General features: G+C 37.4%; 2 protein-coding genes across 4 annotated transcripts in view; one reads left to right on the top strand and one right to left on the bottom strand.

Moving 5' to 3' along the window:
- The first annotated feature begins 286 nt into the window (after positions 1-286).
- On the top strand, positions 287-10,207 carry LOC306843179 (recQ-like DNA helicase BLM). 2 transcript variants are annotated; one of them, XM_079374483.1, is made up of 22 exons: positions 287-740; positions 933-993; positions 1,084-1,672; positions 1,807-1,945; positions 2,043-2,143; positions 2,237-2,357; positions 2,720-3,450; positions 3,561-3,737; positions 4,744-4,862; positions 4,944-5,057; positions 5,145-5,243; positions 5,415-5,563; positions 5,946-6,052; positions 6,145-6,305; positions 6,428-6,623; positions 6,870-7,060; positions 7,293-7,437; positions 7,581-7,780; positions 7,878-8,073; positions 8,516-8,638; positions 9,255-9,456; positions 9,553-10,198. In XM_079374483.1, the coding sequence occupies exons 1-22, from the start codon at positions 646-648 to the stop codon at positions 9,743-9,745; spliced, it is 4,209 nt and encodes a 1,402-aa protein (XP_079230609.1). In that variant the 5' UTR covers positions 287-645; the 3' UTR covers positions 9,746-10,198. The 2 variants fall into 2 exon arrangements, with proteins under 2 accessions (XP_079230609.1, XP_079230608.1); XM_079374482.1 differs by having other exon boundaries at positions 305-740; positions 933-1,672; positions 9,553-10,207.
- A 2,572-nt stretch (positions 10,208-12,779) lies between these two features.
- The window catches only part of LOC306843175 (FERM domain-containing protein 5), a 109,468-nt gene continuing 95,590 nt past the window's right edge, over positions 12,780-26,657 (bottom strand). For both annotated transcript variants that reach the window (XM_079374476.1, XM_079374477.1), the window contains 4 exons: positions 25,306-25,380; positions 24,114-24,182; positions 23,835-23,941; positions 12,780-14,837 (listed from right to left, as the gene is read on the bottom strand). In XM_079374476.1, the coding sequence (XP_079230602.1) occupies positions 14,245-14,837; positions 23,835-23,941; positions 24,114-24,182; positions 25,306-25,380 (844 nt within the window). In that variant the 3' untranslated portion in view covers positions 12,780-14,244. The remainder of the gene's footprint in view (positions 14,838-23,834; positions 23,942-24,113; positions 24,183-25,305; positions 25,381-26,657) is intronic.

The raw sequence follows: 26,657 nt of genomic DNA, 5'->3' as shown, positions 1-26,657 counted from the left end.
AATTAAATACAGTGAGACTGTACTTCCTTGCTGAAATAGAATGTGTAATTCCACAGCAAACCAGTATGTGGCAACCTAAACCCACATCTAATGCTTCAGCTACAACAGTGTGCGCTAGAGAGAAAGTAGTTATTTATGTACTTATTAGTCTAGGCTGAGACATGATTAAAAATCCACTCAACAAAAAGAGGGTGAAGAAACGGGGAAAAGCTGCTGCTGAGGTACAACTGAAAACGCGACAAATATTTATGTTGCAAACGAACAGGCGCTTAACGGAAGTGACGTTACTGGCAGCTGTCCAATCAGAGAGCGAGCTACGAATACGCGGTAAGCGCGAGCTTTCAGCGGTGTTGTGGTGATGTTGTATGGCGCGCGTATGTTATATCTGAATATCACATTTTTGTGTTCGGTGGCGGTAATTGCAAAGGCATTTTGTGTGGCTTTCTTTTTTTGGTGTTTTAATGTTTAGACGATGGCAAAAAGAGAGTAAAACTTTGTTTTTGTGCTAAGTCAAGTGTTGTAATGTCGCATTAATTCTAACACTGCATGGCCGTTTTTTTTGTGCGTGTGTATTTGTTTGTGGGGTGGATTAAATGCCATATACATGAATATTGAGGATTCATATTTACTATAAATTCACACACAATGCCGAGTCTTCCTCAAAACAACCTAAAGGAGCAACTGGAACGACACAATAATGCGGCACAGAGCAAGTTGTCACTGCTGAAACTAAAGCCTGGGTAAGAACATTAGTATATATTTTGCGATAGATAGATTTAGCTACAGAGTTTAAAAAAAATGGTTAAATAGATTAAAGTAACCTTACAGAGTAAAAACAATTCGACACAACAGATAGATACAGCCTTTCAAAGTGAATTGACCATGTCAGCATTTCAAACGTGTAGCCTAACCTCTGAAATTTCTCTGTTTAGGGGGTTTTGTTTCAAAAAGAAGTCTTCATCAGGTATCTCCAAAGTGGAAGTTCCCCAAAAGGTAACTGGTGCAAATGTCTTAGCAAACAGGAGTGTCAATATTCCCCGCAGCTGTGAAGTAACCAAAACTCCTGTGACGTTTTCGCAAAAGCCTGAGAGAGCAGCTCCGAAAGTCAGCTTCTTTGCTGCACCCAGCAGACCGAAGACAAATACTGTTAATCCATTAGTCAACCCGTTTGCTGTGAACAAAGCACCTTCTGTCCAATCTACCATTAAGGATTTGCCAAAATCTGCAGCCTTACCCAAGCATCAAACTGTGGGTGAACCTAAGCACGACATCTCCCAACTCTCCTTCAACGAATGGGATGACTTGGATGATTTTGAAACTCCAGTCAAGACAAGAGTAGCGTCCCCAGTTACAGAGACCTCTACAACAAAGCTAAGTGTATCGGACCAGAGCACGTCCCTAAATTCCTCTTGTACTATAAGTGATGAGACTACGTTAAATAGAGGTTCACAGGTTACAGAAACCATAACTGCCCCAAAGGATGTCCTGTCAGCTGCTAATAGAGTCTGCATAGAACCTGCTGAGAGAGAGCCAGAGGACTCGCCCATTAAAAAATCCAAAAGGCATAAGAAATCATTCCAGCAAAAGACGTTACTGAGTGACACGGAAGATGAGGAGATCATTGACTGTATTACACCAGATAAAAATGAAAAGGACATCAAGTGTGTGACAAGTTAGTGCACCTCAATTTCTTCAGTGGGTTTACCCCTAATTTGTCAATTTTTCACATGTTAAAGAAAAGGTTGGTGTGTTTAGACATTTAATATAAAGCTCGCAACAAAATAATACACAGTATTTGAATTGCAGCTGCTGAAGAAGTGCAGTGGGCTCAGACCAACATCATAGACATTGATGAGACTGAGACCGACAACTTTTATGAGGATTTCATCCCCCCATCCCCTGTTCCTGAGGAGACGAGTCCCGTTGACTCAGAAAAGGAGAAAAGGTAACGTGAAAAAAATGAAATATTGCAGAAAATAAGTACAGTTTCTTTTTGTTTTAAGTTTGCTCTAAAACTCTTTTTTTCTTTTTTTCTTTTATAGTTCATCTGACCCTGTTACACATGCTGACAAAAATGTTCCACCTCATGGGTCTGCCTCAAACCAGTCAGCACCCTTGAATGAGCCTGCTCAAGAATTAAAAGGTATCATTAATGCAGGATTTACCTTTTTGGTATTCAACCATTTGCAATAAATTTAATTATGTAATGTGTCTAATGTGCATGCATTTGTTTTAGGACCTGATGATGCTCTCTTTACTGTCATGGAGTCTATTTGTCGTCTAGTGGACACTATTCCAGAGCATGAGCTCATAGGACTGACCTGCGGCACAGAGCTGTTACTGCAGAGAGCACACAGGTAAAGCAACAAAGGAGCACTTTCACTGGGTAAATTAAAAATGTATATTTTGAATAGTCTTCTACTACTTTTTTTGCATAAACTATGCTTTTAAATATGAAATATTCTGCATAAAGTCAGCTTTTAAAAATAAAGGCTGTTCTAACCCTTGAAAAAATTTGGCATTGACATCATTTTTTTTTATTTTTGTCAGATGGCCTTTTTGTAAAATTCACCTTATTACTCATTAGCGAGGAAATGTTCCAGTTATGAAAGCTTTATTAATTTTTGTTTTCTATTACTATTAGTGTTTGATGACATTACTGCTTGTTTCAGTATAACTAATACCTCTCTGTTATACTGTGTGTCTGTCTTTACCACAGGAAAAGGATTCTTGCTAATGGTGCACCATCTAGAACATTTCAGTTAGACCCAGCAGCATATCCATATTCTAGTCTGCTAAACAGACAAGGGTTTGGAGTCACACCCTCTAGTCTAACATCATCTATGACCCCAGAGGCTGTCAAAACAGGCTTTCCGTTTCGCAAGTCCATTGCCTCCGTCTTGTCTTTGGAAAATGACAGTGTGTTTGAGGATTCTGACTGCATCATCAGTGGGGTTGAGACCCCTGGTGGTTCCTGGAATCCTAACAGCACCGCAAAAACAGCAACTAGTAGGGACATCTCAAACAGGTCAAGTCCCCCTTCAAGCAAATCTGAGACAAAAACCGATAAGTGCTACTCAAGGTTGTCCTTCAATGAGTCAAACAATCAGACTGTGGGTGGAGATCAGGTTGACTTGTTTTATTCCCCCAAAAGAGTAGATTCAGGAAAGAGAAATGATGAGAGCAGTGTTGAAACCAACATGGAAGTACCCAACTGTTCTCGAACAGATACAGAGCCACTTGATGACTTCCTAATGGATGACTTTGATATTGATGATTTTGATGAGACTGATGTTCCAGATTATTTTGAAGAATCTCCAAGTGTCTTGGCATCAAGAGACCGCTTTGGTGCAAAAACGCTGTCGGTGCGGGAGGGAGGGCCTTCAAAACCTTTAGAGAGAAAGACAGTAACACCGCCAGCACTAAAACCTAACAAAACATCCGACCCTGGTAGGTTTAAGTAATGTAATATCCCTTACAGTTTAGTTTGTATAATTAAAGAACCCATGAAATGGCATGATGAGCAGTTATCTGGTAACCGTTTATGCCATGATCTGCAGAACCTGTGTACAGAAACCCAGCTCATGACCGCTTTAGAGGCTTCAGCTTTCCTCACAGCCCAGAGATGATGAAGATCTTCCATAAGAAGTTTGGGCTGCATCAGTTTCGCTTCAATCAGCTGGAGGCTATTAATGCCACACTATTAGGAGAAGATACGTTTATACTGATGCCTACAGGTTTGTTAGAAATGCTATAGCAACATGAGTCATTATGACTCATATTTCTTGTTTATTTTGATGTTAAACTAGACATCCCAGCACACTGTGTCTTGTCTTCACTTGCAGCATGTCTGGCTGCATCATTTTTTTCATGTTTAATATGCATGTATAGATATAGTGTTCATGAACTAGTGGTCAGACAGCCAGTGTCATTTTTTTCAGTGGTTTTACTATATTTAAAGATATTTATGGCCAATGGTGCAAATCAGTTGAGATTTGCACAAATTTATTTGGTAACACTTTACAATAAGGTGTCATTTGTTAACATTAGTTAATGTATTAACTAACATGAACAATGCATTTATTACATTATTTATTCATCTTCGTTAATGTTAGTTAATGAAAATACAGTTGTTCATTGTTTATTCATGTTAGTTCACAGTGCATTAACTAATGTTATACATAACTTGTGATTTTAATAATGTATTAGTAAATACTGAAATTAGCATTAAGTTTAATAAATGCTGTAGAAGTATTGTTCATTCTTAGTTCGTTTACTAATGTTGTTAACTAATGAACCTTATTGTAAAGTGTTACCATTTATTTTATATTTAAAAATAGTTTTATGTAATATTTGAAAATAAATAATTTATTCACAAATCTTTAAGTAGACTTTGGTCAATGCCCCTAATCTTAAAATAGCAAATATATCATTTGAATGTACTTTTTTTTTTAAATGTATAAGCGCTTTTGATAAAGTAAAACTAAGTTCAGTCTAGTAAGTGTCCATCTTGAAATATGAAGTTATTCTTACATTTACTTTCTAAAAATAATTGTCACAGCAAAAAAACTAAAAGACCTGTAGTATGACATGAAATTGAGGCAGTCTCAATTTTTTTAGCATTAAAGCTGTGTATTTTTCTCTCTTCCTTTTGTTTGTGTTTTCTTTCTCTGTGTTAAGATACCAGCAATTTTTTTTAAGTGTTTCCTAATGATATGTTACAATGTGACAACTCCTTTACAGGTGGTGGTAAAAGTCTCTGCTATCAGCTTCCTGCTTGTGTCTCTGCTGGAGTGACTATTGTCATTTCTCCTCTACGGTCTCTCATAGTTGACCAGGTCCAAAAGCTTACCACATTAGAAGTAAGTTTGTCTTTTCCTTATGCACAGTAATTGTCTTAATATGATCAAAACCGTTGCTTACTGTGAAATTTTGTGTTTCAGATCTGTGCAACTAGTTTATCTGGGGACAAAAAAGATAGTGAGGCTGCAAAGATCTATATGCAGCTGTCTAGGAAGGATCCCCCCATCAAACTGCTTTATGCCACTCCTGAGAAGGTGGGATTCAAATCAGACAAGTGTATTGCAAGTTTGCATGCATATCTATAACTGTATTGATATTTGTATTTTTTTTTTTTTTCTCAGGTGTGTGCAAGTGGACGGATGATCAGTGCTCTTCAGAATCTGTATGAAAGGGGTCTGCTGACTCGCTTGGTCATTGACGAGGCCCATTGTGTCAGTCAGGTAAACTCGACTGAAAATTGTATAGTGTAACAAGAACAGTCAAATATATGTGATTTAAGACAAGAAAGTAGTGAAGACAAGACCGTGTTTTACAAAAACAGAAAATATTGGCACTGTTAAAAGCAACATAGCAAAAACATTGTAAAATAAATAGATCGCTTTCTTCCTCAGTGGGGCCATGACTTCAGGCCAGACTTCAAGCGCTTACATGAGCTCAGGCGGATGTTTCCCAATGTTCCTATAATGGCACTGACGGCCACAGCCACTCCTAGAGTTCAGAAAGACATTCTTAACCAGCTGGCAATGACCCGTCCTCAGGTGTAAGTTTTCCTGCAAGCAATTGCTGATTCATGTTTTTCTAAAAAGCATGACATTCTGATTAATGGCACTCTCACACTGATTATAATATGGATGCAGGATTATTTTAAACCTCACCTTCCTTCAAAATACAGAGTAACATTTTTACATTTTAAATAAATGTTTATATGATTGTTCTAGTAGAGGGAGGATGCATTAAATTGATCAAAAGTGACATTAAATACATTTATAATGTCACAAAAGATTTCTATTTAAAGCAGATGCTGTTTAAAAATCTTACCAACCCAAATCTTACCTTTTTATATTTTCTTTGATACTCAGCCATGAAATCTACAGATATCATGTACTTGTGTTAGTCATATTAAAATTATAATGTTTTCATAGATTCACTATGAGCTTCAACAGGCACAATCTCAAATATTCAGTTTTGCCAAAAAAGCCCAAGAAAGTTGATGAGGAATGCATTCAGTGGATCAAGAAATATTACCCACGTGAGTGCTGTCCAGATTGAATCAGTCTTTAGCAATTATAATTTCTCACCACAGCATGGAGACGTTATAAATCATGTTGACCGTGTGTGTAGGTGACTCGGGGATTGTGTACTGCTTGTCTCGTAATGACTGCGACAATCTGGCTGACAGTCTTCAGAGGTCTGGGATCGCAGCGCTGGCCTATCACGCTGGCCTGAGTGACAGCGACAGGGAATATGTCCAGAATAAATGGATCAACCAGGATGGCTGCCAGGTGAGGCACTCAGTTTTTTTTTTAATTACTATAAAACATGGACCAGTGCTATTGACCGGGCATTTTCCCAGCTTCCCAGAAATACCGCTTTTTATTTTTAACCATTCATCTTTAATTTTTAGGTTATGTGTGCCACCATTGCGTTTGGCATGGGAATCGATAAGCCAGATGTGCGTTATGTGATCCATGCCAGTTTGCCCAAGTCAGTGGAGGGTTATTACCAGGAGTCAGGCAGAGCTGGTCGAGATGGAGAGATTTCCCACTGCGTCCTCTTCTATGCCTACAGTGATGTTATCCGCATCAAGAGACTCATTGCTAGTATGTCCTGCAGGTTTTTGTTTGTTGTAATGAAGCTAGGATATATTGGTATGTTAACTGTAAACTATCCCTTAATAAAACTGAGCAAGATATAACCGAGAACTTTAAATGTTGCATTTGTTATTCAGTTAAATGACATGCTCTGCAGGAACATGGATTTGGGATTTAAAATCCAGACACTATTATGCAGTCATAGTTAACCTGTCTGTGTGAGCGTGGCCTACATAACGGTTAATATAATTGCAGTGGATAAAGATGGCAACCAGCAATCCAAAGCCACCCACATCAACAACCTGCACAGCATGGTGCATTTCTGTGAGAACGTGGCCGAGTGCAGGAGAATCCAGTTGCTGGCTTACTTCGGCGAGCACACATTCAATACAAGCTTCTGTAAAGAGCATCCTGAGGTCATCTGTGACAATTGTGCCAGACCACATGTAAGACCATCATTGAATCATTTCATACTTTACAGTGTACATTATGCAAATGACATGCATAATAATAAACTGTATAATTGTACACAGCCGTTGGTTGAAATTGGATATAGTTTGCTTGCCAAACAATTTAATTGTTACTTGCATTGACTAATTGTTTGCTGGCATTTTGAATATAGTCCCATTTTATGTTAATTACAGATACAAATTCATACATCTTAATGCTTGTCTCCAGAAATATAAGTCAAGAAATGTCACCGATGATGTGAAGAAGATTGTGAGGTTTGTGCAGGAGAACTGTGAGAAGGTTGGAAACAGATACGGCAAATCCGCCCAGCAGAACAGGCTCACTCTCAACATGCTGGTCGACATATTTCTGGGTAAGAAGCCTAGCGGGATTTGACTGTCATAAATGATAGTGTGAATATTACTATGAATATCCTTTGCCTCATCCAGTGCTTGAGATTTAATGCCTGTCAGGATGGATGCTAGAGTCCTCAATAAGAATATCTCTGTGCGGCAGGCTCCAAAAGTGCTCGGATCCAGTCCGGAATGTTCGGGGTAGGAGCAGCATATTCCAAACACAATGCTGAGAGGCTTTTTAAGAAACTGGTGCTGGATAGTGTTCTGATGGAGGACCTCTACATCACTAACAATATGCAGGCAGTAGCCTATATCTCTGCTGGGCCTAAAGCCATGAGTGTACAGAGTGGCTGCATGCAGGTGAGACCATTAATATTATGTTATTCTCTCCTGTGAAACTTATTTTATGGTCAATACCGATGTTGTATGCTCTATTAATGACCATACCCCATTGCAGGTTGAGTTTGTTGAGACAGAGAGTGCGTCCAGCATCAGAAAGCACAAAGCCTCTGTGATTGAGAACGTTTCTAAGAGAGAGGAGATGGTTAAAAAATGTCTACAGGAACTCAATGATCTGTGCAAGAAGTTGGGCAAAGTCTTCGGCATTCATTACTACAACATTTTCTCCACTGCCACACTCAAAAAGATCGCTGGTTAGTAAATTTTCATAACATATAATATGCACACATTACATATAATATGCAAGCGCGCACCCCCCACACACACACACACACATGTATGAGTGTATATAACACATGTATGTGTTTGTGTGTAAACTATTTAAGCAAAAAATTATATCACTTGTAAATGTTTCTGAAAGCCTATGTATTTATATTTTTAAAAAAGATAAATTGTGGAGGGAAGGAGTAAATGAATCATTTAATTTAGGCTACATTATGCTGTCATTTAGTATATGAAATGTGCCGATTTAACAGAAGTTACTTAAGTCTTTTTTTTTTTTTTTTTTCTTCCCCAAGCAGCTTTACATAATGTGTTACGAGGATGAAACGCCTTAAGTTAAAGCAATTAATTCCCTTTCTTTTTCATAGCCCCATGTGCTCTGTGTTAAATGTATTGTGATGCATTTCTGTGCAGAAACTCTCTCGTCTGATCCGGAGGTTCTGCTGCAGATTGATGGTGTGACCGAAGACAAGCTGGAGAAGTATGGAGCTGAGGTTATTGAACTTCTGCAGAAGTACTCAGAGTGGCAGCTGCCTGGTGAGGGTTTGACCGTACACCATATAGATTGCCCTCAAGATAAACGCTTTCCATGACACAATAAATAATCCTATGTTACAGTAACCCTTTCTAGCTTCAACCTTGTTAGTCTAGAAATGCAAATACGCATCTATAAGATGTGGTCACATTTATTGCAGACAAAATCCACTTGGTCATGCAAATTCAGCTCTTTGACCAACAGAAAGCTGCTTGGTTTAAAAGTGATGATTTTCTGAGCTGTGCTTCATACATTGCTATATTATTGGCAAAGGACTTTTTTTGCCTATGAAATATCGCTAATGTGATTGCAAGTTTAGGGTGTATAAAGTTACAATATCTCTAAAATACTACAGAGATCCTCCAATTTTACTAGCTGAGATTACTATTAGTTTAAAGCTTCCGCTCCCTCATACATATTTAATCAGTGTAATTTCCCTTAGTCCAAGATAAATTCAAAATGCCTAATATAATAAGAAACTATTACAGTTGTGATTTGGCTTGCTCTACCTATAAACTTTAAAATCGATCATATTTCAGCTAGCTCAAAAGAGCAACCTATAAAGCTCCTGAAATGAAGTAGCTTAAGAGATATAATGTTCTCACACTGCCTCTGCAGCTGCGGCACAGACAGAGAGTTCAGGATGGATTGACACAACAAGAGGCTATCAAAACGAGGAAGATGACGATGATGAAGGGGACACCACATCAACCTATTTCAAAAGCACCTCTGGACGAGGAGCAAAGAGAAAGCAAGGGTCTTACTCCAGGAAATCCAAAAGAAGAAAAGGTGCCAGCAGCCAAAACTCTTCCTCTAAAGGGTCAGTATATTACAGCAGAAGCATTGTTGGATTGTGCTGACTTTCATATTGGCTATATGAAACCAAATGAACTCTCCCTCTCCACCCTTATTGTAGTGGATACAGCAATAACTGGTCTTCATCAAGAGGAGGAGGAAGAGGAGGATACAGGGGTGGTAATCGAAGTGCAGGGAGAGGTTCCAGGCCGGCTCCATCAGTCCCAGCAGTGAAGAGGCCCGGCTTTATGGCTTTGCCCACACCACAGACTGCTGCTCGTCCGTTCCTCAAACCAACATTCTCTCACCTCTAGAATCAGAATACTTCTACTGGTAATGTCAATTAATATGACTTTGTGAATATCTGTAATTTGTAAAGACATTTTATACACTGATTTTTAATAAATATAATTTTGTGGTGTATATTAGTTTAAATGTTTGATATATGTAACATTGAAGCACAAGGGTGTAATATTTTTTGTTTGTTTTTTTTGCTACAGTTTTTTTCTTAAAGAAGAAAAAAAAAAAAAAGTGCTATCATCCCATTTCTTATAGGTTGCTATATCATCTTTAAGAGGCCAGTATAGTTTGCTGTAAGTTTTCAAAAATATTTTTGGGGAAATGCCACAGTGAATCAGTGATGCCTTTTGATTATAAAGGAAATGGTTATTAGTCTAATTTCTTGAATTAGCTAATTAGAGAACCATCTGATTAATTCCTACATACAGCATTTTTGCACTGTGAACTATAAACCACAAGATATCTCAAACTCTTTTGAATGTTTATTTCAAGTTTGAATATTTCCATGGCACCAGTTACAAGGGACTATCAGTGAAACAATTTCTTTATACCATTTTCATGGAAGGTTTCCTACAGTACAAAGATGATTTTGGAATGAATCTGACTTAACGGGAACTGCATTTGGCACATAAATTTTGTATACAGTTCAATATTCATATTAGGGAACTAAACAGCAACCTTTAGTCCCGAATAGAAAAGATGCAGATTACAGAAAAACGCCCACAGACAGACATCTATGCATAAACAAATGTGCATGTATATGCATATCTGTTGAGGGGACTGTGGGGGCTGGCAAAGTGACAAAAGCACAGTACAGTAAATGAAATGTTGCCACCACTGATCTTTACAGGATCTCGGCGCCATAGTGAATCTTAAAGCTATGGTTCAGGTGAAGTCAGATGTTACCAAATAATTTGGGAATTTGTATGCAAGCATGTAAGGAGCAGTTCATTCTAATGATGATGAAATTTAAAGTCCCTGATAGAATAATTATCAGAACTTAACCAAGTTGATCTGAGACGTCATGCAGCTGCTGTCTAATGCGAGTGGTTCATTGAATTACCTCAAGGAATCTCTTTTATAAACATGGAGGACATCTTGGAATGCGGTCCAAATCTCTTAAGATCAGCAGCCACTCAATATGATTTCACAACAGAATCTAACAGCTGTAGCCACCAATACCAGTTCTTGAACATTAAAATCACCATCTTTAATAGGTTTGCTTGAAGCTGTAACATTTTGTTCATGCTGTCAAGGTATATTTGAAGCCAGTGAAGTGTTTTATCTGCAGTGTACAGTAATACTCCTGAAAGTCTACTTTTTATAAGTGTCATGGCAAGTGTTTAACTTCCATTATACTTACACTTGCATACTAAGAAGCATAAAAATACTTCTGTACAAAGTTCACAGAGGGACCTTGTGAAATAACCCAGTTAGATAATTACAGAAATGATCCAATTTAGCTGACAATTGTCCTTTACAGGACCCTTGCATTCATCACAGTCAAACCTGGCCATTCCGTACAGTACAAGAAAACTGTCTAGAGACAAAAGTATGAAGTAGAAGCCCACAAGGACAGTGGTAGCAATTGCCCTTGATCTACTAGTCTAGGAAGCAGCACACCAGTTTAAACTTGTGCAATAGGATTTCAAGGATGAAGAGAAGCGTAAAACTTCAGAACAACAGGACGCTGACTGTTCAGGATCCAAGCAAGATAATTGCTCACAATGAGTATAAAATGTAGCAAATTTTGGCAATAATCGTCATATAAAATGAGCCTTTTAGTTAAAATGCAATTTTGTGTCTAACTTAAAAGGAAATGGATTAATTCCAAAACATCAGGTAGTCTGACTTGCTACACAACAGCACAAAAACCATAAAAATGATTAATCAGTATGATTCTATAATTCAGGTTATTGCTTATTGAATGGTGCTGCCATGCAGGACTGACCACTGAGGCTACATAATGCTGTCAATGAGTAAAATTCGATCCACTTCAATTCTATTATTTTTCAAACCCTTTACTGGTCTTCCAAGTGTTTATTTTTTTTCTCAGCTCAAAATCCATTTATTGATATTCTGAATCAAACCCCATCATCAATGGCATGCAAGTACTCAGAGCAACACCGTTGTATTATTGTACTGTGAAAATAACTTTGATCAGATTCTACAAAAATATAAATGGATTTATGCCACCACAACGCTGTTATAATTTGGCTCATCAGAGATGTTATAAATGCATGCATGGATACTTGTCAAGGTAAGAGACATGCATAACTCCAATGGTCCTCTCTCTTTTCAATGTGTTTCATCAGTTTCTGCTACGGTTTTCCATGCGCCTCATATTTGTCCATCGTAGCAAAAATCAGTTTCAGCTTCTGTGATTGGTGGAAGACAGCGGTTCTACCAAATGGTTATAAAGGCATGTGACCTGACTGCACAATTCAGCTAGTAAAACCCATTACTGTTACAGTCAACTGCTTCCTAAAACACATATCAGCCATCGTTTATTCACTAGCACCATAGTGATTCTGGCCTCAAACACAACAGCAGATTGTGATTGGTGATTGAAGCATGTTCATTTAAAATAACTACTAGTAAAGCCAAGCTTGGGAGCTGCCACAAACTAATGCTAAAAGCTGCAATTATTGTGAGTACCAGTGTAAGATCTAAAACATCCCCTAATTACCACTAGCTGTTACTTATCTCTCAACCCTGGAGTGGACTCTTTTTCACTGTACTCAAAAATAAGTCCGCTCCTTCTGCATTTTGCATTCACTTCCTCTATTTTTCGCTTTCTCAAATACAAAAACAATTACATCAGTAGCAGTTTCAAAGGGGCAGGCATTAAATAGATCATGTATGGTAAAATAAAACCCCTGTCCAACTTGCATGCCACTGGAAGAATCTTCTGTCTTCAAATAAATAATATAGGCTAATCAGATTCAGGACGTAGTGTACTAAAGACTAAACCTGGCCTTCTAGTACATATTGCCAAAAACAGCAATTATTTAAAATATGAGCATACACACACACACACATTCTTTTGGCTAAACTGTGTATTAAGTCATCAGTATTGTTCAAATGGAGGGCCAATATACAAAGCACAGGGACGGTTTTCTTATTACTGATTAAGTTAATGAATTGGAAATGGATTGTAGATCTGGATTAAAATCTTTTCCGTGTCTCCCTTGACAGAAACGCCATAGATTCTAGACCTCATCTGGAACACAGAGCTAAAAAAGGTATAATTTAATTTTCAATAACAAAATAACATTTCAGTTTCTGTTAAAATATACATGGAAAAACTGTCGATATATTAGGAAACTAACTACTTTTTGTACAAAAAGTACAGCATTGTTATTGTAATTAAGAATAATCATAGCATGATATCCACAGAATACAAATTTAAAACCAAGGTCGATATAGAATAAAAAAAATGATTATACAATGGGATTTCTTTCTATTGAGAGAGAATGGAAAATTAAAAAAATAATTATAACAAAGCAAATACACATTCATGAAAAAAAATGTATGTACTTATTTCTTAAAACCCAAACCCTTACAGTATTGCACATCTACTGTAGCTAGATTGGATCTATGGGTGCTAGTTGCTTTTAAATCAATCATGTTAACTTTAATAGACACTATTGGGTCACATGACAGAACACAATTTATACCAATTAATGTTTCTGTATCCATTAGAACCTTTTAAAAAATAATTCTACTTCACAGCTTGCTACTGCCTAAACAATTATATTCCTAAAACGTATTTGACACCCTAAAACTCAAGCCACCAAATACAGAACTCAAATGCACCCATCAATTTTATTCAAATAACAATTTCCAGTCTTTCCTCAGCTCTCGCTTCCAAAATAACTTCCACATTCTTACCTTACATGTGACCCTCTGCTGATCTGATCGTTGTGGTAAATTATAGCAGCCTTCAGAATTTACTAAGAGTTACACGACGGATGGATATGAATTATGCATAAACTCAGAAAAGCATTGGTTTTTCAACTTTCTTGTGCTTTCCAAACCCACTATACCGTACCAACTTGACTTAATGCACCACATTCTTTAATAAGTAATAAATATAAATGAAGGCAACATTCTCGTTGCAACAAAATATTCCCTATTTAAGGAACGATATATTCTTCAAGTCTTTGAATTAAGTTTTATGTGTTTTTTTCTTATTTTTTTGTAAAAATAAAATACCTGAAATGACCTGAAATCCAAAATAAGGAAACCAAAGAAAAAAATTGTCTTTGTAAAAAAACAAAAGACGACAAAAATAAAGGTGTAAAAATGGACGGGGGAGAAAAAACTAAAAGTGGAAGAGAAGAGGAGCTGTGGGCTTGGTGGTCCACCGTGTGTCAGCAGGAGTGTCATGAAAGAAGCTGGGTTCATGGGACAGGTCGATGCCCTCCGTCTCTCTCTCTCTCTCTCTCCACGTGTTTAGTGTCTTCTCGACCCCAACAAGGGAGGCTTTAAGAGCTTTAGTGCCTCATTTTCACTTGTTAATTAGCAGCCCGCCCACCCAGCGGAGCTTGCAGGCAAACCACCGTCTGAGGGGACAAAAGTATTCGTAATGGAACTGCTCAAACTCGGGGGTCTGGCGGATATCACGTAAAAATGCAATGTCAAGATCAGACTCAGTGAGGATGATGAGGAGGAGGAGCAAGACAAAGAGGAGTCCAATGGTCACAAGGAGCAGACGGAGTACACTTAAAACAAACTTATTCACCTGTTCCGTCTCGCTGAGCGCGGCCTCCCCGCCTGCGCTCTGCATGGGGCCTGCCGCCCTACTGTCCGCTCCTAACTCGGACATGTCGCCCACAGTGGGCGTGCCTGCCTCCGACTCTTTCTCCTCCTCGATGCTGCAGGGGGCGCCGTTGATCTGGCGCGAGGCCGCCAGCTCCAGGCTGTGCTCGGCCACCGGTGTGGGCAGCATGCTGTTGGATGGACTGTAGGTCTCATCAGAGATGACCGCCGTCCCATCGCTGGAGTCCGTCACCTGGCTCCGCGAACGTGGGATGAAGGAGTCACCATGGGACACGGACCGCACGGGAGTGGAGTGGGCGCTGTCCCGCAAGGATTCCAGACCTGGATGGATGCAACAGGAAGGATAAAAGAGAGACAAAGACAATTTAATGAATTATAATATATAACATTTTGGGTGATTGCTTACAATGATTTTGCTCAAGTTTAATCATGGGTTAAACATTCAGGGCTTTTCTAGGTTACCATTGTGTCTAATGCAGAGTTCACACTGCACGGTTTTAGCCCTGATTTTCACTAGCCGGCAGGTTTTGCGAAAAATGCCAACAAATGCCCGAAATCGGAGCCAAATGGGCGCTCGTTCACATGAGTGACAATCACACAGTGTGAATTATCAAAGACGCGATCTGAGAGAATCAGATCAGAATCAGCCCGTGAAATATTTGGCATGCAAAATATCTGGATTCAGGCGATTCAGAATTCTGCTGTGTGAAATGAGTTCTGAATGACCTACAGCTAATGAGAGAGCAAGATACAGGGCAGGTTCGGGGAGGAGTTATAGACCACAATATCAACAATCCTTGCTCCCGTGTCTCCCCAACTATTTCCTCCTCCATAATCTTTTTTTTTTTTCTTTTTTGCCCTTTTGCTGCAAATCAGCGCACTGACCTTTCGTATCGCAAACTTCTTACTGCTACCATTTTTAATAACATTTCCAGTCTCGTGCGACAACTCTTATCTTGTGTTATTTCTTTATCACTTCTCGCGTGCATTTGGTTGTGAAAGTAGTTTGCGGACCAGACAGAGTTGTTGACGATATTGTGAAGTCAAGCAGTGTGTAACCTCCTGTCGCCGATTCATTGTGCAATGTGAACACAGCAGCAACTGAATGCTACCCCAGATAGTCGTGCAGTGTGAAAATAACGGTGATCCAATGACTTTGAAAATCGTGCAGTGTGAACTCCGCATAAGTTTGTCTTTAAAATGTCAATAGCTTCTTTGGTACAATAATTTGACCAGTACTGTAATATGTAATGTCTTTATTCAAATGTAAATGTTTTTTAAAAGGGACATCGGATGAAAAATTCACTTTTACATGCTGTTTGTATATAAATGTGTTTTAGCAGTGTGTTACACCACCCTACAATGAAAAAATCCATTCACTCCTTGTTTTTAATCCCCAAACAGCCTAAACAGTCTCCGGCTCAGTTTACACTAGGGCGTTTCGTTTTAAAACGCATAACTTTTGCTACGGTTACACCTATCGTTTACACTACTCCGGCGTTTTCAAGGTCGAAAATGGAGACTTGAAAACGCTGCAGAGCCCATTTTAGTTTGAAAACTCCAGGGTTGCATTTCAGTGTAAACGGACCAAAACGGAGACTTTTGAAAACGATGGCGTGGCTGCCCACATTCACTCGGAGTATCTTTGACGACCATGTAAACAATAACATCATGCTCATTGTTGAACTCATAGAATATCTGTAGGTAGAGTCCCCATTTGCCCACTCCAAGCACGCAGACGCATCCGCCATCTAAATAATAGGGAATCTACCTATACATATCTATGGTTATACCTGCATGAGTGGTCATGTGACATGCATTTTCGGTTGTGTAGTGTAAACGGAGATCGTTTCTGAAATGCAGCGGAAACGCCAGTGTAAACGTTGATCGCTTTCATTCTAAAACGCCGTTTTAAAACGAGGGGTTTGACTCTTCCTTGACAGGTGACTACGTGATTGAGTTGACCAAATGGCAGATCTTTTCTGTATTCAGATGTATATTCTAGTGCAAAGAATTTTTTAAATAAAAAAAAAATAAAAATGTAGGGCCGAAGACTTGATTATATGCATCGGTTGCTGATATGATTTTGAAATTTGAGTGTTGCACTCAAAAATGGAGGCAGATGAACAAAATATCAGCCATTAGCACTTACTTTTTAAATTTTTCTTGTCAAAGATGTAAGAACATCCAGTCAATCATGTCCAGTGTCAGCGTCTTATTCTGGCCTCAAAGGCTCAAGACCTCAAAGACCTTATGCAATATGATAAGTAGCAATCGCAAAGGACAGAAAAAACGACAAGGTGTGCACCGTGCTTGAGGGGCAATATTAGAAGGGTCTCATGAAGGTGACAGACCAAAATACTGAATCACAGGCCTGGAGTGCAGTAATGTGTTCGCAGAAAAGCAGATCAGAGCGCTAATGTGAAAAGAGATTTCCCAGCTTGTTTGCTCTGATAGACACTGTACTTCAAGCCCCTACAGGCCTGGGAATCACACGTATCGACAGGCAAACAGCCAACTTGCTGAGGTTTTGTAACAATTAGCAGCGCATGGTCAATCCAAAGGACTAGACCTCACTATACAACATGCACATGTACAGTGCCCTCCAAAAGTATTGGAACAGTAAAGACAAAATTACTCTGTTGGCTGTGGAGTCAAGACATTTACAAATATGATTAAAAGGTGAATGAGACAAAACTGTCACATTTCATTATTGGGTGATTCAACACACAGATGTTTTGCCAGCTAAGAAGATCAGCACTTTTAGAGTTTCATCCCTCTATCTGATGTGAGCATAAGTATTGGAACAGTTGCCTCACAGGTCTTTCTAAGTGATCAGCTGTGTCCTGCTGCATTAATTCTTCAAGAATTAAAAGCAGGAAATGTGTCGTATCAGTTATATCCATTACTTCTGCATTCTGAATCTTGCATTCGATGATGACACACACAAACCAGGATGAAGATGAGGGAGCTGACTTCGAGAGAAAATCAAGCAATTTGGATGCTAAAAGAAAAGAGGAAGTCAATTAGAGTTATAGCAAAAACAAAGGGCATGGAGAAATCAAGAGTTTGGAATCCACCAGCAACCAACAACTACCTGATCGGCTGAGAAAACAACAGTAGTTGATGACAGACAAATCATAAAAGCTGTGAAAATGAATCCTAAAAGACGTGTCTGTAAAATCACCAACAACTTCCAGAAAGCTGGGGTGATGCTCTGACAATTTACTGTCCTCAGGAGACTTTGACACAGAATTACAGATGCTACACAGCAAGATGCAAACCTCTGACCAGCACCAAAAATAGAAAGGCAAGATTAGAGTTTGCAAAAAAGCACAAAGGTGAGCCAGAAGAGTTTTGGAACTGTGTTTATGGACCGATGAGACAAAGATGAACCTTTATCTAAGTGATGGGAAAGCAAAGATGTGGAGAAAAAAAGGGAACTGCAAATGATCCCAAGCATACAGCCTCATCTGTAAAGTATGGTGGAGGTGGTGTCATGGCATGGGCATGCATGGCTGCCTATGGAACAGGCCCTCTCAACTTTACTGATGACTTAATGTATGATGACAGTAGCAGAATGAATTTGGAAGGGTACAAAACCATCTTGCCTACCAATATTCAAGAAAAATGCCACCAGATTCATTGGGAAGTGCTTCATATTGCATCAGGACAATGACCCAAAACACCCTGCCAGTTCAGTCAAGGAATTTATAAGGGCAAAGAAATGGAAAGTCTTAGATTGCCCAAGTCAATCTCCAGATTTAAATCTGATTGAACATGAATTTCACCAGCTGAAGAGGAGAGTAAAGGCAGAAACTCCCCGAAACAAGCAACAAGTGGAATTGTCTGCATTAAAGGCTGGGAAAAGTATTTTAAAGGATGAGACCAAGAGTCTGGTGATGTCTATGGGTCACAGACTCACGGCTGTGATTGTGTGCAAGGGATCTGCAACTAAATAATAGCTTTTAATATTTTATATCTGCCTTATGTTCAACTGTCCCAATACTTATGCTCACATCAATGAGTGGGATGGACTCTAAAACTGCTGTTCTTTTTATTTGGTAAAACATTTATGTGTTGAAATGGCTAATAATAAAATGTGACATTCTGTAGTTTTGTCTCATATTCATCTTTTAATCATATTTGCAAATGTCTTGACTCCACAGCCAACAGAGCAATTTTGTCTTTACTGTTCCAATACTTTTGGAGGGGAATGTGTATATATAGCACATAATCATAAATAGCTACTAACTTAGAAAGGCATTAAATAAGTTTTGTGATACCAGTCTATTATAAAGCAGTACAGAAGTTACATGATATACAGAATCCATCTGAGAGGGGATGTATATTTATGTTCTTAAACATAACTTTAACACCATGATGTTAAGAGGATTCGTCACAGTAAGTGACCACAGAAGCCACAAAGTGAGGATGCTGCAAATCTCGCATAAACCCTTGTGCTTCAGTTCTCGCATACCCTTTTCCTCAAGGAATCCAAAGCAGAGAAGCATACGAGTTTTGCTGAGCATTAGATTCTTGAGCGCGTCATTGCAGATATGTTACATCTCTATTCTGATGTGCAGGGATTAGGATTTCATCTTTTGACGATGTGACATTTTACTGCTCAACCAAAGGGCTCTCATTCACAATATTAAACATCCTGCCAAAGAGAAAAATGGTCACATATAAAAGCACATCTGCTTTAGTGCATAAAGCTGAACTCAGCTCTCATTTATCGGAGTTTAAAGAACCCTGGAATTTAACAGCTCAGGTTTTACTTGAAATATAAGCATACGGTTGTAAGAAAAAGCTTGCGAAGCCTTTGTATTTACCTGTACTTCTGCATTAATAATTCATAAAAAATGTGCACTGCTCTCCAACCAAGTTAAAATAACAAAGTAATCTACTTGTATTGCCCAATACTGAAAACGCTGTTTAAACATTTACAGACCAGACAGTAAAATGAACCTTGAAATGTGAACATTAACTGACTGTTAAATCTTCTTTAGCAGTAATAACTTCCATCTATTAGTACTGTAGTTTGGAAATCCCTATAAAATAGTTTAACTATTTGAACGGTTTCTTTAACTCTTCAATTCATATATCTGTTCTTTGTGTTAAACGCACTCTTCTGCTCATGTCACAGCATAGTGCATCCATAGAATTGATGTCTGGACTGAGAGCACAATTTCTTCTGTGAAAGCAGTTCCACTGGTCAATTACTTCTGTATTGAATCTGCGTCTTCTTGTATCACGAGCTTCAGGTGATGAACAGCTACCCTGATATTATCATCCTTCTCCCACCATGCTTCACAGCTGGAATCAGGTTTTAGTTTCAGGCTGCAGTCCTTCAAACATTGCGCTGCGCATTTCTGCAACTTCTGCAGTTCTTATTTCAGCTGCATTTCTTCTTGATGTGATGTTTGCAGGATGGCAACTCCTTGAAAGATTAGCAACAGCACTGTATGTCTTACACTTGCAGATTGTGGATTAATGAATACCCAGGAATCAGTGGTGTGCAGTGTTCTAAAATGCAGAGGCAAAATCAAAGTTTATTTTTTAATCAAATGTAAATTTACGTGCCAATCACATTTTCTTGGTTAACAAGCATTACTTACACTATCAGAAGAATAAAAACAAACAAAAAACAATTCTATTTTATATTTTTACATTAATGTAATCAATTTTCTATTTTTTAATACAAAGTATGAATCTCAAAATGTTAGCATTTTACATTTATTCCAAAATAATAACTCAAGGCAGTAACAATTTAAACAATAGATTTTATTTGTGAACTTGTTCTTTTCAATAGTTAACTTAACTATTTTTGAATTAGTCATCAGTCATCAAAGCTTGGTGAAATATTGGTCACAGAGACTGAGATTTACTTTAAATTTAAGCCAATTACGCACTAAAAACTACCACAGATCATGTTTTCATGCCATTTCAAGTCTTAATTTGACGTTACAAAGCGGTTATATCTAAGTGTGTGAGTTGTTTACTTTTTTATATTAGTCTTCCTATTAATGCCATTATATTGTTCATTCAGACTGATTCACGAACACAAGAGGAGGGATTTTTTGCATGAACCAATCACAGCCGATCATAAACAGTCATATCCAATCATATCACATTGGAGGCATTGTGTTGGACAATGTTTCTTTAGAAAAACGAGTGATTTATACACTTTTCAATGTTATATTTTGAGGAGGCACTGCCTCCCTTGCCAAAAATGGTTCTTTAGCTTTCAAGCTTCTAAAATGCACTGTTAATTATGATCAAGACATATGAAGAACCTTTTATTCTGTCAATAACCAAACGTTTCTTAGTGAGGTAGAGTATCTTCAATCCACGCATCTCATTGATCGACTCCAATTGCTCTTTAAAGAAAACATTAGCCTTTAGGTTCACAATCCAAACAACACTATGATTGTGTTTATATGCATTATCTATACATAAAAATGCAGGCAATTCCAATGATCAAAAATCATTCTAATATGCTGATTTTATACTCATGAAACATTTCTTGTCACTGTTGAAAACACTTTTGCTACTTAATATTTTTCTTTTATGAACAGAAAGCTCAAATGTCTTCACTGTCACTTTTGATCAGTTTAATGCATCCTTGCACAATAAAAGCATCCATTTGTTTAAAAAGAAAAGGAAAATCTTACTGAACCAAAACGTTTGAGCGGCAATGCACATTCTTTAGAATTAAAGCACTTCACACTTCAAAGAGCTTTTTTAACTGACAACAAACACCACCGCAGCAACACCAACAGAAATTCCATTACCTGCCTCTTTCTATTCTAACCCACCTAATCAGATTTCATCAAACCAAAGCAGAAATAAAATACATCTTACTGACCTTCAGTAAATTCTAATAATAATAAAAAAACTCAATCTGGTGCAACACAAACACACACAACATCAGACTTTACCTAAAGCTGTGGAGGGCACTGCATAAGATGGCGAAGTCATGGGCAAAGGTGATGCCCGCAGCTGGTCCTGCTGCCCAGTGAGGGATGGGTAAAGGGGCAGCACGCCCAGGGCCTTTCCCAGCATACGAGGCCCCAAACTCAGCACCCGAACCTTTACATCCCGATAGCAGTGGTTGATCATGCGCAGGTGGACGTTCACCCGGGTGGTGATGCGGATTAGGCACTTCACCATTTTTATCTCCAAAAAGCGAACGTCTGCAGCTGCTAGACTTTAGCGGTTGCCCTATTTCCACCGTGGGCTGCTGGGTAAAGGCTTGGCTGTGCTGGTAAACGGCAAAGTAGGCACCCAAGACAGCGGTGGCCAATCCTACCCCACCCAGGCCTCTTACCTCCTCCTCCCTTCTACAGCCAGTGACTTAAATGGTGAGAAAGGTCCTGTCTATTTTCAGAGGAGGGTATTAATACTCCTTGAAGACTCTCAGTCAGCACATGCAAGATAGTTGACTTTATCCTCCCCAGCTCTCCGAGCAGATCGCACTACAGACAAGAGCTCTTCACAACATCTTTAAGATGGTCTTTTCTGTGTTGTATCACAGAGTGACCAGAGATTTAACTACGCTGTCTATGTAGAGTGTACTCATATTGAGAGAGGGCAGTGCTCTGTTGTGATGCTAGTCTAACAGTCGGGCTCATTAGATGAGACCCACAATGAAGGGGTGGGCAGAGGACACCGGTAAGCCTTGGATGGGTGGAACAGGATGGCACAGCTGGTGCCACAGGGAAGTGTTAGTAATAACTGTACACAGCTGGCACAGAAATAGAGTGGTGTGACTGACAGGAGCACCTGCATCTCCACTCCTCTATGTGACGGCCGGTTCAGCCTCATATTACTGCATGCGGTCAACTTGTGAACTTTGGTTAGGGTGTGTGTGCGTAAAAAAATAAAAAAAAGATTTCTCTCTCTCTGTATATATATATATATATATATATATATATACACACATATATATATATATATATATATATATATATATATATATATATATATATATATATATATATACACATATACATATATATATATATATATATATACACATATATACACATATACATATATATATATATATATATACACATATACATACATACATATATATATATATATATATATATATATATATATATATATATATATACATATATATACATATATATATATATATATATATATATATATATATATATATATATATATATTAAATGTTAAAGTAAAATATTTTTAGGAAATAAAAATTATATTCATTTATTTATTTTTAATTATATTAAAATACTATTTTAATTACACACACACACACACATACACGTATATATATACACACATATATATATATATATATATATATATATATATATATATATATATATATATATATATATATATATATACACACACATACATATATATGTATATATGAAAACAATTATATCAACTTATTTTTTTAATTATATTGATCAATACTTTTTTACTTAATATATTATACCTTTTACATAACATATACAGTGTGTGCATAATTATTATGCGAGTTGATTTTCTGAGCATATTTTTTTCCAAGCACATTTTACCAATTCCTCATGGGCATTTAATTATTTTTGACTTTTCAGTCTGAGGTTTATCTCTTTTTGGCTCATTTTATCTATAAAGAAAACCTGCCTAATAATTATGCACACCTGAATATAAGGAGTTTTTCACTTCCAGCCTTCATGGACAATTATATATCACTTATAAATGATTAAATAGAAAATTATTAGTAGTTATTAAGATTGATGTGGTTTGGAATTGGTAAGAATGTGCTTGGAAAAAATATGATCAGAATATCAACTTAACAATAATAATTATGCACGCACTGTATACTTTCAAAAATACACAAAAGGCAAAAATTCATTATTTTTATATAAAAATGAATTGAATGAAACTATTAATTTTTTAAAACTGAAATAAAACATGTTACTACACAACAATACACACACATGTACCCACACACACACACATACATATATGCATAGTAAAAAAAAAGAAAAATTGGTTGCAACAAATATCTAAAACATAAGTTACAAAAACATGCTAAAATATTCCCAACAATAACTTTTATTGGAAGTATTACAGTTTTCTTGACTTCTTGAGTGCCTTTATATTATATTGTCGTCTTGGCATAAATTTCCCTCTTTTTATAAATTATATGTTGCTGTATTATAAGTTGGCTGTTTTCTACAGCATTTTGATGATATTACAAACCATTCAGTGCTTTGCCTGTGGTTTCAGGGTTTCAGCATAGAGCTGAACTCAGGTTAATGGGTTGAACTGAACTCTGACCTTCCATGATGGATATGTGTACGGCTCTCCGGCGGGTCCGCGGGACACTGCTCAGCCGGGGCCCATGTGTGATGGATGGACAGCTTCTGCTGGGCACCAAGCCAGCCCTGTGACCACATACAGTACTGTATCAACACACCCATTCATCACATTACAGTACGTCCTATGACTACAGACATCAGTCTTACTGGACATGCATGCATGCATACAAAACAAAACCAAAAGAATGTGACCCAGTGTGATCAATTATAAAGTTAACAGATCCACACTCATGCATACCTGTGTATTTCTGGAGGCTCCCGTTTAATTTTTGCACTCTGCTCCATTACCTCTTTGGCTACTCTTCCACTGAAATTAAACAAAAAACAACTGACGTGCCCAGTTCCCCCTGCTAGAGTGGAAAATTTTGGCATAATTTCCCTTATCAAATGAAATACCCATAAATATGTAACTAAAATAAAAACCTAAGATACATAAAAGCCTCTTTAAGTGGACCAAAGCAAACCTTGTTCTTTATTTGTAACCAAAAACTACAATTTATGTATTATATTATATTTTTTATTATATCAGAAATATATATAAAACAAATATCTAAAATTCTGCTTGCATTTACACTGAAACCAAAAATGAAAATATTATAATTGGAAATATCTAAAATATATCTCAAACAAATATCTAAAATTCTCCTTGCATTTATACTGTAACCACAAAATAAAATATATTATATTATATCAGAAATATCTAAAATATATTTAAAACAAATATATAAAATTCTCCTTGTATTTATAGTGTAACCAAAAACTAAAATATATTATATTACATTACATTACACTATATTATAAAATACCTGCACACCGTATATACCAAAAGAAAACAGCTCAACCAATGAGGATAAAACAGCTACGCTTTCTAGCCACGTTCAAACCGCTGGCATTTTGGTGGGAATTGTGATCCCTGTGACTGTGAGGAATGGTGACCGCTGCTACTAGAGTCCATGAAGCTCAGGAAATAGATTAACCTTATTGAGTCCCCTCTCTTAACTCAATCTTTGCCTCTCAGGCTGTGACTGAATTACTTCTCTTTAAACAAAAACTCTCAGCGGAGTCCTTTAATGCCTTAAAATCCTGCCTGTCTCCTTACATAGGAGTGAGAAAATAACTGTTATCAATTTCCTAATGAGGTGTTTGAGCCTGAGAGCCCACTATAATAATTGATTGTGCTGTTTGTTTAATTGCCCCGATGGCTCCATTCATCTGTTACAATTGCAGTTATTAAGTAAACGTCTGTGTCTAAAAGGTGGCCTGTGTGAACAGCTCCATCCGCAGCAGGTTGTGGTGCATTGGCTCCAAAGCAGTCACCTCTATGTGACCGTGATGAGGACAGCAGGCTGTTTTTGGAGCAGGGACCCCTGAGGCTGTGGCGGTCCATCGGCAGTGACCCGTGCCTTGTCTTTCTGTCTGTCCACACTTACCTGTAGCGGAAACGACTCCCCTTGAAGAACAGGTTACTGCTGGACACCGTACGAACCTGGCTCGACTTCTCTAGCCTGACGAGGGACAGAGAGGAAAGATTAAGCTCTGAACATGCACAACAAACACATTTACACATTCGTATGAAACTAGAAGTCAAACAACAAACACAACTCTATTTCAAATAGTCTGAATTAAGAATCGTTTCTCTTTTAAGCAAAAATATGACATTGCTGTTATCAAATATGTTGAAACTTTCTAAGATGCTTTAGTATTTTTATATTGTATTTATATTTGTATTTATATTGTATTTAGAGTTCTATGCAGTGGTGGACGATATACACAAACAAGACACCCTAAAAAATCACTCTGGTAAAAGTATACATAGCACTTTTCAATGTTATTTGAGTAAAAATAACAAAAGTACTTGGTAATTAATGTGTCTGAGTATTACAAGTTAAAGTACTGGACCAATTCGACAGGCTTATTGAAAATAATCAGCTAGTTCACAAATCAGACATTGCTATTGCATGGTGAAATTATGAACTATGATGTTAGATTATAAAACGTAGTAAAGTAAAACTTTCCCAAAGTAAAAATATTCTATGCTATGGTATAATATTACAGTATTTGCTATATTAGTTATTTATGTAAGAAATGTTTACATTTTATTTGCAAATGTAAAATTAAATTAACATAACATTTAATTGATGTGTGGACACAGGTTTGTGTATATTACAGTAGCTACAATGTATGACTTCAAATACCACTCATCCGATCATAATTCAGAATTTCTTTTAAACTTCCAGTATAAATTTTACAATCTTTTGTTTTTAGCTCAAAAATTACATGAATCTGTCAGGCATTTGTGCAAAAAAAACTGCTTTACATTTATCGACTGTTATGAATAATCATATTTCTTAGTTTGCATTCATAAACTTCCAAAATAAAAAAGGAAATTACCTAAATGTGATTAACTACTTTTAAATTGAATTTAATTAATTTAATTCAGAAATACTTAATACATTATTTACTTAAAATTATTTATTAAATACATATCCAAAGTTCTGTCATGAAACTCTAGATGGCGCAGTACGATAGGTCTAACTCAATATGACATAATTATCACATGGCGCAGCTGATTGGTTCTTTATGTATCAGCAGTCAATGAGTTTGCTGCTCAACATTCAAATACTTGGCTAGTGCTTGCTGCAGCAGTTGCAGCGTGCTTCAGAAACCCTCCACCTTCCCCAGCTCCACCTGTGTAGATCTGCTACAGGGTGATTCATGTATGCTTCATATGGGGGTTATTTCATACATATTATATGTGCAGCAGCAGTATTTCTTACATGCT

This window comes from Barbus barbus, assembly GCF_936440315.1.
Source record: "Barbus barbus genome assembly, chromosome: 23".
NCBI classification, from domain to species: domain Eukaryota; kingdom Metazoa; phylum Chordata; class Actinopteri; order Cypriniformes; family Cyprinidae; genus Barbus; species Barbus barbus.
The sequence above is the reverse complement of the archived record's forward strand: the minus strand, read 5'-3'. Positions and strand labels throughout refer to the sequence as shown.

What these genes read in the sequence shown, in the direction of transcription:
- LOC306843179 (XM_079374482.1), top strand. Translation starts at nt 646, where the DNA reads ATGCCGAGTCTTCCTCAAAACAACCTAAAGGAGCAACTGGAACGACAC. An exon ending in TCAACCAGGATGGCTGCCAG is followed by an intron (nt 6,306 to 6,427) that starts GTGAGGCACTCA and finishes TTTAATTTTTAG; the next exon opens with GTTATGTGTGCCACCATTGC. An exon ending in ACAATTGTGCCAGACCACAT is followed by an intron (nt 7,061 to 7,292) that starts GTAAGACCATCA and finishes GCTTGTCTCCAG; the next exon opens with AAATATAAGTCAAGAAATGT.